Source organism: Lytechinus pictus, chromosome 1 (genome assembly GCF_037042905.1).
Source record: "Lytechinus pictus isolate F3 Inbred chromosome 1, Lp3.0, whole genome shotgun sequence".
In the NCBI taxonomy this organism is placed as follows: Eukaryota; Metazoa; Echinodermata; class Echinoidea; order Temnopleuroida; family Toxopneustidae; genus Lytechinus; species Lytechinus pictus.
Genome location: NC_087245.1, coordinates 23,664,758 through 23,681,689, shown reverse-complemented (window position 1 = coordinate 23,681,689; position 16,932 = coordinate 23,664,758). Strand labels below are relative to the sequence as shown.

Genomic DNA, 16,932 nt, shown 5'->3' with positions numbered 1-16,932 from the left:
TTAAGACGATACATATTTCAATGATTAAATAATGCGAGCGCGAAGTGCGAGCTGAAAATTTTTTGACGTTCCAGCCTAAAAAATTAACGTTCTATGCACTTTTTGTAATCATGAACGGTATAAGTATATAACCTTTTATGCGAGCGCAAAGCGCGAGCAGAAAAAAATTGAGATTTCAAACCTAAAAACGGGACACTCTCTTCATGTTTTGTAAATCATTAGAAAATTTGGGTATAATGAGCGCAAAGCGTGAGCAGAAAATCTTTGATATTCTGATCTAAAACTGGATATATACAGGCTCATAATGATTGAAATAGAGAACAAGCTGCGTATCTGAATAAACATGCGTGCGCGTGTTTCAGATTTCGACCTAGAATCTGTTCATTCTAAATACCTTTTTCATCATGAAAATCAATAAAGCGAGCGCGAAGCGCGAGCTTAAGATATGTGATATTCCGATCTGAAAAAAGGGTAAATTTAAGCTCTGTATTTCAAGCACTTTGTAGGAAAATTGGGAGGTGGATATGAGTCACAGTTTAAAAAAGATCTGATATGTTTAATTATTATGAGTTTTGACATATGACAGGGACATTCTAAGAATATTATGACACCATATGAAAATTATGGCTATCTTCCTATTTCTCTTCCTAAGCGGGAGATGGACTTGTCGATATTCCATTCTGAGAAAGGGTTGATTTGATTATTAAATTAATATCTGATTTATTAATCTAGTAAGCCTAGTGAGAGCGAGAAATCTGTTTATTTATTATGGCCTGAAAACCGGACATTTAAAGCACTTTTGTAATTATGAATAAGATGCATAAGTTAATATATTATCAACAATCAATGCAAGCGCAAATCGCGAGCCGAAATTTTTGATAAACTGTCATGAAATCTGGATTTTAAGTAGTTTGTTTTAGAATTAATATTGAGATATACATATCAAATCACCAATCAAAATGCGAGCGTGCGGCGCTAGTTATTACGTTTTGACATTTTGACCTGAATATTGATATTTTAGAACTTTATGGAATGATACAGGAAAATAATAGGTACCTGACAAATCAAATTTTGCGAGCATGCAGCGCGAGCAGAAAATATTAATATTCAGAAGATAAAACATAAATTTTGCTGAGCACTTTTTAAAGATCTATTTATAAATCAAACAAAATAATGAAATTTCGATTTCCGAGCTGAAATATCTTTTATATGTTGACTATAAAATTTGATAGCTCCTTATTGAGCAAGATATATAAATCACCGAAAAAGGCAATGCGAGCGCGAAGCGGGAGCGAAAATTTTATACTGTATAGTGACATATAAAAAAATTATTTTCCAAGTTTTCCCCTCATGTTATTTTATTCACTCGTCTTCCTCCTCATGTTTCCTCTTCTTTTTTTCTCCTCTCTTTTTCCTTCTTTTTTTTTCTTTCTTTCTTTCCCCCTTTTTTTCTTTTTTTGCTCCGCCAATAGGCCTAGGGGCCCCGGGCCCCTCGGCCCCCCCCCCTGGATCCGCCTATGTACTGCTACGAGTGTACGGATTGACAAAACTCTTTTTCATTTTCATGTATCTTTTTTTTTGGGGGGGGGGTGTTGGTGCTATATATCAAATAAAAAATAATAATTAGAGGGGCTCGAATATTATTAATTTATGAGATACCAATGGATTTATCACTAGGGCTTAGAACTTATTTCGTTTAAAAAACAATGGTAGGCCTATAGGTAGGAACAACGGCGGAAGAGTTTTATTTTTAAAGGACAAGTCCACCCCCCAAAAAATTGATTTGAATAAAAAGAGAAAAATCCCCCAAAACATAGCACTGAAAATTTCATTAAAATTGGATGTAAAATAAGAAAATTATGACATTTTTAAGTTTCGCTTACAGTAATTTCACAAAACAGTTGTATGCACATCCCGGTCGGTATGCAAATGAGGGAACTGATAACATCACTCACTCACTATTTATTTTGTATTTTATTATATGAAATATGAAATATTCTAATTTTCTCCTCATTTTCCTGTGAAAAAAAGTTTATTTTTTCCATGAACTTGTGGAATTACCATTGTTTAACATTTAATGGTTCAGTCAAGTTAGTCCTTATTGTCAAATCTGTAAAAAAAAGAAATATTGCATTATTCAAACAATAAAAAAACAAAAGAAAAGGTGAGTGAGGGACATCATCGATTCTCTCATTTGCATGATTGTGACTAAATTGTGCATTTAACTATTTTGTGAAAAATAAGCGAAACTTTTAATGTGTCATAATTTTCTTCTTTACATCCGATTTTGATGGAATTTTCGGCATTATGCTTGTCTGATTTTTCTTTATTGATTGAAATCAACATTATTCTGAAGTAGACTTGACATTTACTACAGTGGCTTACCGTGGGTCACGGCATTGGGGGGGGGGGGGGGCACCAGCAAAAATTTTGAGTCACTTAGTGAGCCAGGTATATATTGACCTAATAGAGACATTTTAAGGACAGTGCTATTAAATGGATATGTATCTCACTGGTCAAATAATGCGAGCGCGAAGCGCGAGCTTAAATTTTTTTTATATTCAGACCTGAAAGGGACATTATAATCAGTCTTTTGTAATCATGGTACGTACCTGTCTCGCTAAATAATGCGAGCGCGAAGCGCGAGCTGAATTTTTTATAGATATTGACCCCCAAACAGGAAGATTTTAAGGACTTTATTTTAGGAATCCATTAAGAGTATACACATCTCCCATAGTCATGTAATGCGAGTGCCAATAAGCACTTGCTCATTTTGTTAGAATTACATCTAAACATGCACATAAAGCACTTGTAATCATGATTAACATACCTCATATCTCACTAATCAAATCTTGCGAGCGCGAAGCGCGAGCTGAAAATTTAGGAAATTCAGACCTGAAGAGGGGCATTTTAAGGCTTGTTTGTAAGAATTCACGAAGACCATACGTAGTTCACTAACCAAATGATGTGAGCGCGAAGTGCGAGCTGAAAATTTTTGATATTCAGATCAGAAAAAGGAACATTTTAAGGATATGAATTCATGGAGAGCAGACATATTTCACCAATCGACTACTGCGAACGTAAGCACGGGCAGGAAATGTTTCATATTAAGACCTTAAAATGGGCCAATCACCTTAAGTAGTCATGAAAAAGAAGCATACTCTTGTACATAAAACAATAATAACTCGAAATGCGAGGAAATATATTTGGCAGTTTGGTGTATATTGACTTGAAAACGGGAGGTTTTAGTATAACAGGATTATATATCTCGTTAAACTGACAGACAATGCGAGCACCAGGAGCAATGAATACATAGGCCCTGAGCAAATTATGTTTCATAAAGTTATGAAAAAAATGTTTCTTATGTAATACAACATAACATAATTATGATATAATATTACATTACGATTGATAATGTCTTCTTTCCCACTACGTTTCTCTTCCTTTCTCCCTCTTTTTCTCCTTTTCCCCTTTTTTTTTTTTTTTTTTGTCAGCCGATTGGGGGGGACACGTGCCCCCCCATGCCCCCCCCCCCCCGTAGTTACGCCACTGCATTTACTATTAATAACTTGGTTGAATGAACCGGTACAATTAAACGAATAAGATTTTAATTATAAGAACAAATAAAAATTTTAAAAGCAAGAACTTCATAAGGTAAACATCAACCCCCTGATGTTGCGTTCATTCACCATGTTCACAAACCCATGTTATCAAAAAAATAATTTATTTCTGAGGGTTTCTTTATTTTTGAGATTGTTAATTTTTGCCCTTTTGGTTGCAGCCAAAATGTCCAAAATTAACAATCTCAAAAATAAAGAAACTCTCAGAAATAAATGTAGTATCTCAGAAATAAATGCAGTCTCTGTGTGTGTGTGTGTGTGTGTGTGTGTGTGTGTATATAAAACAACAATGGAAAACTCAATAATCAATGTGTCCCCCCCCCCTACATTTGAGGAGAAATTTCAGCACCCCCACTGAAAAAATTGTTCCCAGGGCCCTGTTTTTCCTCCTCGTTTCTGAAAAGTATTCGGGTTCTTCCCGATTGTGTGGGTATTTTAACCCTAATTGCACGGGGGGGGGGGGGGGCGCGGGGCATTCAATCCAGGGGGGCCAGTCAAAATATATTGCTGTACACATGTTAAGGGTATCAAAAACACCGATTTTGAAATACAAGTCAATCGCGGGGTCAAACGTATTTAGGGTATGTTTTTTCCAAAGGTTTTTCCCCGGAGCCTTACCCTCCTCGTTTCTGAAAAGTGCTCGGGCCCGAGACAAAACTTGTCTAGGGGTCATATTCTGGCGACCTGTTCGGGGGTCAAAATGTGTAAATGAAGCCCGCGAAAACTTGTTTAGGGGTTTTGTACACAGAGAAAAACTCGTTTAGGGGGTGTTTGGAAATAATTTGGTCACACATGTGCACAGCAATACATTTGACTGCCCCCCCCCCACGGGGGAGCTGTCAGGGTTGGGTCAAAGATGTTCACCTGGAATTTATCATGTGTTTTCATAGGCGAATCCAGGGGGGGGGGCGGCGAAGGGGTCGGTATGTCCCCGCGGTATGTCACGAAACAAAATAATTTCCAAAATGGATGAATAAAGACGAACTGGGAACTGGGATGACACCCGTAAACAGGGGCGGATCCAGCCTTCTCCAATAGGAGGGGGGGGCCTGGAAAAAATTTCAGCCATATTTTCCCCGATCGGCCGCTCGAAGATGATTTTTGGTTTCTTTGAAGGAGTATTCCTAAGAGTCACTCCTTAGCTTTATTCTTAGGAATAAACATAAATAAATATAATATCATAATCCCTATTTATATAATGCGAGCGCGAAGCGCGAGCTATTTTTTTGGGGGAAATCTTTCAATATTTTTTCCTAAAATTTTAAACATTCTGGGCAATGTTTTTTATCCTGAAAAAGATTTTTTTTTGCAAATGAATAATTACAACAAACGTGAAGGGTGAGCAGAAATGAACTGATGGAAAAGGTACTGTTCAAGACTGCTAGCAGTTAGCAATGAAGACGTAACATATTTTTAAAATCAAATAATGCGAGCGCGAAGCGCGAGCAGAATTTTTGACATTTTTACCTAAGGAATGGAAATTCTAAGCACTTTTTGTAACTAAAACAGAATAGGTATATAACTAAACAATTGATGCGAGCGCGAAGCGCGAGAGGAAAATTTCGAGATTTAGACCTACTGAACGAGACACTCTCTTCAAGTTTTGTAAATCATGAAAATGATGAGTGAGTGGGGATTTTCCTTACATTACTAATGCGATCGCAGAAAATGTTTATATATGTTTTGAACTGATCGAAAAGGTACCTGTAAAGGACTACTTGCACTTAGCCATGAAGACTTTACATATTTAAACAATAATGCGAGCGCGAAGCGCGAGCTGAAAATTTTTGACAATCTTACATATAAAGAATGTAGGATTTTAATCAATTTTTTGAATCGTGAACAGGATAGGTATATATCTAAGCAATTGATGAAAAAAAATCGAGATTTAGACCTAAAAACGGGACACTCTATTCGTGTTTTGTAAATCATGAAAAGAATTAGTAATAGGGGATCTTCCTACATTAATAATGCGAGCACAAAGTGCGAGCAGAAAATTTTTGATATTGTGATCTGAAACTGGAGAATGATTTAAATAGAGAACAAGTTGAGTATCTGAATAAACATGCGCGCGTGTTTCATATTTAGACCTAGAATCTAGGCATTCTAGATATCATGAAAATCAAAGCGAACGCGAAGCGCGAGCTTAAACTATTTGATATTCCGATTTGAAAAAAGAGTAAATTTCAGCTCTACATTTCAAGCACTTTGTAGGAAATTTCTGAGGTGGATATGGATCGCACATTATATGAGTTTTAACTTAGGACCGGGACATCCTTAGGACATGTGTATGAAAATGATGACTATCTTCCTATTCCTTTTGCTAAGTGCGAGATGAAACAAAAGGGACAATTTGATTATTAAATTAATATCTCATTCATTAATGCCTAATGAAGGCGCGAAATCTGATGATATTATGGCCGTTAAAAACTTAACATTTCAAGCACTTTTGTAATTATAAGTAGGATGCATCAGTTAACATATTTTAACCATTAATGCGAGCGCAAATCGCGAGCCAAAATTTATGATAAACTGTCATGAAAAGGGGATTTTAAGTAGTTTGTTGTGTAATCAATATTGAGACATACATAACTCGGCAATCAAAATGCGAGCGTGCAGCGCTAGCTGATACGTTTTGAAAATCAGACCTGAAAAGGGATATTTTGAAAACTTTATGGAATACACGAAAATGATAGGTACCTGATAAATCAAAAATTTTACGAGCGCGCAGCCTGAGCGGAAAATGTTAATATTCTGAGTTCAGACCATAAAACTGACATTTTTACAGAGCACTTTCTAAAAATCAATTTGTAAATAACACAAAATAATGAAAGTTCGATTTCCGAGGTGAGATATGTTTTGTATATTGACTTCCAAACTTGATATTTAAACTCCATATTGAACAAGATACCCGGGGGGGGGGGGGCCACTTCCATTGACGAGTGGATACCATGCGCGACCAAGGGGTCTCGAAAAGCACCCTAAACACGTATTTTCCAAATTCTGAAAATGCACCCCTTAACAAGTATTGGCGTCTGAAACCCTACCCTTAACAAGTATTGGAAACAAAACGATACTCTTAGCAAGTATTCCCTGAAATGAACCCCTAAACAAGTACATCGATATTTGATTGTTATGTCACGAGTCCATCGGTCGTCGGTTTTACCTTTACAGTTTACACACCATTTGGTTTAGTACGGCCCCAGCTTCCACACCTCGCGCAAATCGGACTCTAAACACGTAGTGTTGGGGCAAAAAGGACATCCTTTATAAAACATTTTAATTTTGTTTTATCATTCCCCCAAATATGACCCTAAACACATAGCTTTCCTAGCGAAATAGATACCCTTTTTTCATTATTTTTGTGTTTTTGACACCCTTATCACGTTACGTACGTAACGTGCCCTATCTTGAAAAAGACATCCTTTTTACGTGTTTTTTTGGTCGCGCATGGTATCCACTCGTCAATGTAAGTGGCCCCCCCGGGACAAGATATGAAAATCACCTAACAGGCAATGCGAGCGCGAAGCGTGAGCGAAAATTTTATAAAGTGACATGAAGATTCTTTTTATTTTCCAAGTCTTCCCCTCATCTTATTTTATTCACCCGTCTTCCTCCTCTTCTTTTTTCTCCTCTCTTTTCCTCCTTTCCCCCCTTTTTTTTCTTTATTTTCTTTTTTTTAATTTTTCTTTGCTCGCCAATAGGGGGGGGGGGGGGCCGGGCCCCTCGCCCCCACCCCCTGGATCCGCCTAAGGTAAAGACCGCATCCGTTGTGATGATGATGAAACCATCCCGAATCGACTGCTTTGAAACAGGGGATTCCCCAATAAACAGCGCCGCTCGAAGACTTTAGTCTACAAAAATGGTCAATATGTGATATCGTGAGTTTGGGATTTTTTTTTTTTTTTGGGGGGGGGGGGGGGGGATTCGGTCTCTGAATTACATGGAATAGTATTTCATTTTAAATGTTGGGAAATACAATTTAGGTATTAATATGTATCCAAAAAGGGAATTTTAAACGGGAAATCCTCAAGACTTTAGATGACAGGATACAGTCACTGTGGTTTCACCTTTTCTGCTGAACTTATGTAGACTAATTCCGGTCGAGTCGTTGCGCGGCGCGCGTGACAGGTAGAGAGGGAGAGACAGAATCAAAGACCTTAAAATCTCAAGAGGGAGGAGACCGCCTTCAATGTTAAAGCCAAAACCAGGTGAGCAGCAAAGTCAAGTTGAAATTCATTATAAAAATATATTACTTCCCAACTTTGACAACGCTTTTGTCATTTTTGTCAGTAAGAGGACCATTCACTTTTGCCCTTTTTTAAGTTTCACAGCCACAGGATCAGGACTCGGGAGCAAGCGGCGCTGCTGTATTACCGGTGCGTGCGATGCGTATGCACACATATGCAACAGGGAAATCACAATTATGTGTACGGTCTAGCCCTAGGCCCACTCACACGTATTGCGAGGTTAGTATTAGTATACTAACCTCGAACCACGAACTGGGCGTTGTGGCGTGCGCCTGTAATCCAAGCTATGCGGGGAAGTTACAAATTGATGCAGAGGTTCGAGCCCTGGTCACGTCTTTCGGATGGTGACGTTAAAGGTCGGTCCCAGACGTAAATAATCATATCTGATTGATACACGTCTGACAAAACTCAAATACACACACACACGAACCGCGTTTGGCAGTGGATTTCTAACTAGTGGGTCGCGCGTGCTGGGATCTCACTAGTCACTTCTTGGGTCCACAACACACGACTTCTATGCCATGGCTTGATTTTTCTGTGCGCGGCGGCATGTATGTACTATATGTAAATGTAATGAACCCTTGGGTGGGTCTAGGCCTATATAGTGCAGTGTAGACCCACTCACACTAATACGAGGTTCGTATATATATACGAACCTCGTACACCGGACCGTGTTTGACCGTAGATTTCGAAGTAGTCGGCAAACATTGCTTCATTACTGAAGTAATATTTGCCGAAACTCCTTCTCGCTACGCACCGGGGCTATTTCCGGTAAGTACATAAAGTAGCAATACATAACAAAATTATACATTACGTATGATATTTAACTCATTTCATTTAAAAAGAGCAAATTTCGCTTACCTCGGCCTAGCAAGTGACTTCGTTTGTCTCTTCTACGGAAATACAAGGAAGCCCGTTGGTGGCGCTAATAAATTTCACAACCTTGATTCAGCTCCTCGGTAATTTTATAACTGTGACTGTGTCTAAATTCTTTGAATGCGCAATTCTTATGATTAATTTACTAATTATGGGCACCAATAAATAAAATACCTTCAAAAACATAATTCAGGATTACTATTGGCGATGATAACACTTTTGTTGCAATTAATTTAAAACGATGACTAATAATAATATAATTTTTTTTTTTTAAATACACATGCCTGGAACGAAACCAGCAGTACAAGCAGTATTAACGAATGTCACGGTATACCAAAGTCTATACAATGAAAAGATTGGACACTTCACGGACTTCGCGTAATGCCTTGCGTCGATTTGCGTGTAAAATAGTGTAGGTTTCTAATCTTTCCCTTGTCGTGTCTTTGATATGAATATAAATCGCGCGCCCTCTTTAGGCGAAAATTGATATCTACGCTGACCAAATTTTATCTCCGTGAAATCTTCACTAAAGATCAAGAAAATATACATATTTTTAAGAAAAATGATTCGGTAAGTGTCATAGCAGAATGTGAAATACCAGATTATTGGTGATATTTTATGTGGGCAAAAGCCCACTATCTTTTTGACTTGTCATGTGTGTCGCGTGCATATGACTGATATTCCTTCGCACGCGAGATGATATGAACCCATGGGTGGTGTAGACCTAACGTTAGCCTGGAGGCTTCTGGGACTCGACTGGGGAGTACTAAAAGTCTTTCTACTAAACGTAGGCTTACTCCCCATGAAGCCTGGGGCGGGATTAGTCTTGAGGACTCCATGATGATGATGTTTGTTATTATATTTTGACTCGTAGTCGTAGTATCGTACTTCTTCATCATGGAGTAATGTACCTCGAGCGAAGTTCGTGCAGGCTCCACTCCACTTTACTACTGCTACACTACGCTTCACCTACCCGAACTTCGAGACCATGAACTCGATCGGATATTCCGAGTGACAAAAGGTGGGATTTTATGGGGAGAAAATACAAAATTCATGCAACATCACGATCTTTAAAAACAAGTACAACTAATATTCTTACTTTACACAAAGTTTCACTTCTTTTCCATGCTTCTATCAGTCTCAAAATTGATGATTTAGAGCCAACATGAAGTTCCTCACACGTAATAATTCGCTGCCGATTTCAGAACATCGCATGCGCGCGAGGGTCCGAGCTCGGACCAGACATGGTACCTCCCGCATGCGATGTTTTGAAGTCGGCAGCGCATTAATATTTATACGTGTGAGGAACTTATTTATAAATAAACTTGCTTGTTTACGTCGTTTACGTCGATCAGCTGTACTGCTGGTTGCGTTCTAGGCGCTCCGCATTTTTTTCGCTGTTCAGCGTTATTTTATGATGTAGCGCCATCAGCGATTATACGTGAAATGCCTGTTGATTTTTTTGGTACAATTTCCTATTATGCGCCTTGACTTGAATGCGACTTGAATCTAGACTGTTCGATAACAGTCTTATTTGTGTCTCGTGTGTGTACGGTGTAGATCCCTCGATCCAAATGTACACAACGCAAAATAGGCTCGACCCTTGAACAGCTTCGTTATGACGTAGCTACAATTAGCGATGTTAGAAAATGCCGTTTTGAAGTAAAATTTATAGATAAAAATTATTATTTAACATTACTATAAAATTGATTATAAATAATTATAATTTCCAAAATTCAGACAAAATTGACCCCAACTCCCTCCCCACAAGTCACAACTACATACAGTCTAACTGTTACACAGCAAGGGAGCAGCACTGGTGGGGACTTGCATGCATGAGATACATACTGATACCTGCTAATGCTATTCAGCTATTGAACTGCACACACAGTAGATCTAGATCCAGGTTGCTGCTCAAAAAAATATTCCAGGGGTTAAATCTAGACCAGGGGCATGAGGGGTAAAATCTATGATTTTGACTTCCGAAGATTCTTATGACTGAGTATAGATGACCCTCGCTAATTATGGACTCCAAAAAAATCTTGGCTTGTAATAGGAGTGGGCTATACATGAGTCAAAATTACTTTTTTTGTCATTTTAATATGGCAACAGTTTTTATTTATTTCTTGTAATGTATCTCAACATGAAATGACAATATTTTTTGTCTCGGGTCCGAGAAAAAAGTGTGCCGGGCCAAAATCCAAAATTGCCGCCAAAACCCCCCCAAATCACAGTTTTGGCCACAACTTCTTTATTTTTTGGTCTTTTTCTCTGGTTTTGGTTCTATTCATATGTTTTGGGGGTGAGGCAATTTGTTTTACCTAAAGTTAGTACTTAAAAAACAGTATTTGTAGAGCTAAAAGGTGATTTCACCTAAATTTACAAATTTTTAAACCCTTTTTTTAAGCCAAAAATTAGGTTTTATCGTCTTGTGGTTCATGGGTATGGACGATACGAGTTCCACAATAGCAAGTAGTTTCATATAGCTATATTGCTCTTATTCCTCTACTTTGTGTTTTACGGATATTTGCGAAATCTTATTAATTAAAAAAATGTCATTTATCCATAGGGGCTATATATACAGTATACCGTATTTTATCCCAGCGTAAAGGCCGCGGGGGCGTATAAGCCGCACCCCCGATTTTCCGAATCATCTTTGAAAAAAAAATACATGACAGAATTCCCGGCGAAGTCGGACAAAAAACTTGGTTGGAAAATTGTTCAACAATCGCCGCAGAATGGGAAATAATAAACACGCATTCTTTAATTCTTCTAACTTACTATTTCATCTTTCCCGGAGGTAAACAAGCGCTGCGGAGGTAAACAAGCGGTGCGGAGGTAAACGAGAGCTGCGGAGGTAAACAAGCGTGGCGGAGATAGCGTGACGGAGATAAACAAGCGCTGCGAAGGTAAACAAGCGCGGCGGATATGTGTTTCAATGTTATTTTTATTGAAGTCGGCGATGTCATATGAGAGAAATAAAGACAGAGAGAGGTAAAGACAAAGTGAAACAAAGATGAAGTCTTGAAAAAGACCGTTTGTTTATCAGGCTAAAAGCCATAAAAATCTTCCTCTGAGCTTTCCTCAAACACTTGCCGGAGCTGCTCATCATCCATGTCTGGGTAGGCCACCGTCTACTTCTGATTCGTCGCCGAGATCGTCTTCCCACAGAATGTCGTCCTCCGTTCCATCGAGAGAATTGGAGATGCAGCATTTGAGAAATGCCCACCTGATGATCTCCGGATCAAGCTCCTGCCAATCCTTGTCGATCCACCCGCAGATGGTTGGAGGATCTACCTTCTTCACACGACCGCCCTTTGTGTACTCCTTCTCTCCGTCCATCATCCATGCCTGCATACATGTATCTTCTGTTGTTCGAATCATTCAGTATGCACATACATTGGAGTTTTGACACTGCGCAGACTTGGGGCAGCTTACCATGTTTAGTCTTAAAGAGTGAGAAGGGAGACCACCATAAGTCAGTTCACGGTTTATAGCTCATGATTAATTTTTTCTCAAATGACCTGTGCGATTTTTCATTTGGATGAGTACTAACCTTTAAAATGAAGAAGTTGCATAAGCTGTCCTGGCAAAACAATTCAATTCTAAGAACGGAAGGCATTGTAGGCTGGTGCCCGTTTCTCAATACCGTCACACGTGATAGAATTGTAATTATTCTGAATTGGGTAATACAAGATCAAAATCATTGAAAAATAAATATAAAAGATGTCAATATTTTTCACTTTTCACAGTTTTGGGACATGTTATAATTGTTTCCAGTGCTAAATACCAGTGATTATGAAGACTTTGTTAGTTCTCTTCAGCTTGGATGTGATGAAAAGAATATTTCATAAGGAATACTGTCCATGAATAATCATCAAATCACAAATGCCTAGCTACCAGTATGTCAGTGAAAATGAAAACCACCTCCATGGTTTATCTCAAATGACCTGTACTGCTCATGCGCAGTTTACAACTGTGAACAGCACTAGCGTACCTAAGGGGGGGGCAGGGGAGGCAGACTGCCCCCCTGACGAGTCACAACTCATGCAGGGGACGTATCCCTGCCCCCCCTGACGAGTCACAACTGATACAGGGTACGTGCCCCCCCCCTTTTGAGAAGCCAAATTAATAATTTGTAATGTAAAAATGCGATAAAAACAGACGTGTACCCCCTCTTTTGAAACTGAAGACCTTTTTTTTTTTTTTTTTTTGCTTGTCAATTTTTTTCTGGTAATAAATCCTTTTTTTGGTTTGAAGACCTTTTTTTTTGCTTGTCAAATTTTTTCGGGGACGAAATATCCTCCAAAAAATTTGCCCCCCTTCTGGAAAATCCTAGGTACGCCAGTGGTGAATAGGCTTATATATACTGTACAGTCGGAAATAGATATTTGTGCATACTGTTGTCTATCAAATACATGTAGTGCTGATCTTTTCATGCTTTGTCCCTCATATGGTCAAGTTTAGATTTTTGTCTTGGTTTCATTTCTTGTTTTTTTTTACAAACCTGTATGAAATTTTACTGAGAAAATAAAAAACTTGTTGGCAATAAATTTAGGAATGTTTTTTATTTTTATGAGAAGTTCATTTTATTTCCATTCATTTTCATTGGGAATCTAATCTAATTTTTGAAAACCAACACTTGATCGTGGTTTTTAATTCCTCAATATCACCATGGTCCCTTCATTTCACTGCCTTGTACCAATGATTTCTAGCCTTGATCTAGCTATAATTTCCATGTAAAGGCAGAGGCTGGGCAGGAGAATTTTGATTAATGATTCAAAAATAAAATTATACATTTTATTTTATGTTCTTTTAGAATATTATCTGAGCTTCATGTGTCCACATGTCACCTGTATTAAAAAGGACGATGTTTCCCAAGAGGGAATTGCAACTGAGATGAGTTTGCTCATACAGTCCCATACAGATCAGGTTTCATGTTCAACCAAATGTGTTTATCATTTTTTTTTTCTCTTTCAGGTGATTCCAGGTCTCTTAAATACGGTAGTAGAAAAGAATCGGCAATAAAAGAATGGACGGACAAGGAGGTCGTGGTGCCTACGCTCAGGTGACAGCACCTATTGGAGAAGATGGTCAGGTGACTGTTAAGCCAAGTGGCAAAAGCAGGGGAGCATCCTCAGTTTGTACCGCAAAGAGACTCGGAATTGCAGTTGTAATCGTAATTGTTATCATAGTGATCATCATCGTAGCTGTTGTTGCAAGCAAAAAGTCCAGTAGTAGTAGTGAGATTACAAGTGCAAATACAACAACTATTGGTAAGTTAATGATGTTTGACGGTCAAGTCCACCCCAGAAAAATGTTGATTTCAATGAAGAAGAAGGATGTTGAAAGTTTCATCTAAACCGAATGTAAACTAAGAAAAAATGACTTTAAAAAGTTTCGCTTTTTTTTTACAAACAGTAATATGCGTGACTCAGTGTCATTCAAATGAGATAGTTGATGTTGTCCCTCACTCACTATTTCTTTTGTTTTTAATTGTTTGAAATTGAATTATATAATATTTCAATTTTTTACAGATTTGAGAATAAGGACCAACATGACTGAACCATAAAATATTAATACAATGGTAATTCCGCATGTCCAGGGAGGAAGAAAACTTTGTTCACAGGAGAATGAGGAGAAAAATTGAATATTCCATATATAATACAATACAAAAGAAATAGTGAGTGGATGACATCATCAGTCCCCTTTATTTGCATACCGACTAGGATGTGCATATAAGCGTTTTGGTGAAATTAAGTATAGCAGTGTCTTTTCTTCATCGCCATCTTCATTATTTATTAATATTGTCATGTTATGACTTTGTAATGTTTTGGTTCATGACCGCTCTATAATTCTGTAGCAAGCCGTACGGTATGTGTGACAACTCCGCAAGAACTATAGAAGTTTGTGTCATTTTATAGGCAAGTTTACATATCTGCCAATGAGTAAACCTACGCATTTTTAGTGAGCTCTTAAATGCCATGACTTTAAAGCCTGTTGAGTTTACAGTACACTTAATACATGTAAAGAAATAAATAACAAGAAAGGACAAAGGCTCTGGATACATGTACATGTTTCTTTGGTAACTTACAGCAAAGGATTGAACTTACATTAAGTATACATGTAGTTGGAGTATCAAATGAAGACATTTTAGATTCTATTTGTAATGTCATAACTTTTAATAGTGTTTCCTTCCTTTTTGTCTTTTCCAGCTGCAAGTGTGACCTCAATGATGGTAAGTACGGTCTAGATATTATTTTAGTTTACATGTAGTTTCACTTTCAAATCCTCAGGAAAACCAGATCTTTCCTTATTATCCTCGTCTTTTCGTTATAAAAAAAGGGGTAGCTCAGGTTGAAAATACTATGATTTGAACAGTAAGAGAGTTACAAACAAGACACTAAAAATGACAATGACATTTGAAAGCTGTGCATTATTTTAGTTAAACGGTTCTGTGCATGTCTCTATTAAAGCAAGCTGATGATGTCATATCCCTCAATGTATGCTTTTTATTATGCAATATATATTCAAACTTTGTCCACCAAGAATGACGGTAAATAGGTTGACGAATGATTCAATGCATTAAGATAATCTACAACTTATTTTGTTACAAGGGATGCATATAATACACACATGTATGAAAATATGATAATTAAAATCATGATTTCATAAGATGTACCTGTACATGTACCTAGCTGGCCTAACGTACTGTACAACTACATGTACATTTTTTAGGAGTCATGCCAGCTGCACTGCAATTGCGTTGCCCGTCAGATTATACAATCTACAGTATATTTTTTATAATGTATGTACCTATAGCTAGACGTACAAGTCAACTTATAAACTTATAAATTTGCGTGTACTTGCGTGTACTTCAGTCCATTGGCTCCGTGGGGTAAATTATAATAACCGAGGAGGCGGGGGGGGGGGGGGAAGGGCCCAAACCAGATTGAAGCCCACAAGCTGACACCCATTTTCTGACTCACAGTTGTGGTGATAATGTACATTTCAGTACATTTCAGTAAACTTCACAGAGGGGTGAGTCAGGTATACAGGCATTTTTTTAGGACTCATGCCAGCTGCACTGCAATTGCGTTGCCCGTCAGATTATACTCTCTACAGTATATTTTTTATAATGTATGTACCTAGACGAACAAGTCAAATATATAAACTTGCGTGTACTTCTGTCCATTGGCTCCGTGGGGTAAATTATAATAACCGAGGAGGCGGGGGGGGGGGGGGGGGGGGAAGGGCCCAAACCAGATTGAAGCCCCCTAGCTGAAACCCATTTTCTGACTCACAGTTGTGGTGAATTGGTGATAATGTACATGTAAGTACATTTCAGTACACTTCACAGAGGGATGAGTCAGGTATACATGTATATTGAAGGTTCCCAGAGATCCAGACTATTATGATTTTAACAGTAAAAAAATCATGGATATTGAAATATTTGGAGAGTTTCGTGACAGAACTTATTATTATTTTATTATTATATTATTATTTTAAATGGCTTGCCTGTGGTTGATTGATGGATTTTTGTTTTGTTTTGTTATGTTTTGTTATAGGGAGCTGCTACACAATCAACTATTAAGTCTGTAAGTGCTATGGTAATTATCATTTCAAGTGACATGGCTTTTTTTTTTGTACTTGGACTACATATACACGAAGGTTCATGCATGTCTGATAATTTACATTATCATGTGTATATCTAAACCCAGTAGAATTATCCCCCAAATTATTCAATTGTACACTAAGCATCCATGGGGCTTTTTTTTTTTTCAAATATGACTTTCAAAAACACATTCTATAGCTCCACCATTGGGAGGCATTGATGCAGATGTTCTTCTGTCCATCTGTCCTTGTAGTTTGTAAAACATCTTGCAAAATATTTTTTGTCAAGAATAGTCTCTTGGGGAAAGTGACTGGTGGCTTTAAACTATAGTAGTTTTTATCATAGATTGCAGGTGTGCTTTAACCACAACATGTATATCGATTTCATACACTTTGTCCCAGTTATCAATTGTTATTTATCTTTGATCACTAATAATATTTAATTTCTTGCAACACACCCTAATTGCGAAATCACTGTAAACCCCTTTTGCAGAATTGCACAATTTCTTTTTCACATTTCACTTTCATTTCCCCATCAGACTTCTGTACAGAATTTCATTAAATTTTGATAT

At 37.8% G+C, this 16,932-nt stretch overlaps 1 protein-coding gene across 3 annotated transcripts in view; it reads left to right on the top strand.

Moving 5' to 3' along the window:
* Positions 1 to 7,710: 7,710 nt before the first annotated feature.
* The window catches only part of LOC129271435 (uncharacterized), a 30,074-nt gene continuing 20,852 nt past the window's right edge, over positions 7,711 to 16,932 (top strand). For 2 of the 3 annotated variants that reach the window (XR_010293390.1, XM_064098534.1), the window contains exons 1-4: positions 7,726 to 7,831; positions 13,727 to 14,022; positions 14,962 to 14,984; positions 16,315 to 16,344. Coding sequence is in view for 2 of the 3 variants with exons in the window: in XM_064098534.1 (XP_063954604.1) it covers positions 13,779 to 14,022; positions 14,962 to 14,984; positions 16,315 to 16,344 (297 nt within the window). In the remaining variant the exon portion in view is untranslated. Of the gene's footprint in view, positions 7,832 to 13,726; positions 14,023 to 14,961; positions 14,985 to 16,314; positions 16,357 to 16,932 lie in introns of all 3 variants that reach the window. The other variant, XM_064098530.1, reaches the window with a different exon arrangement.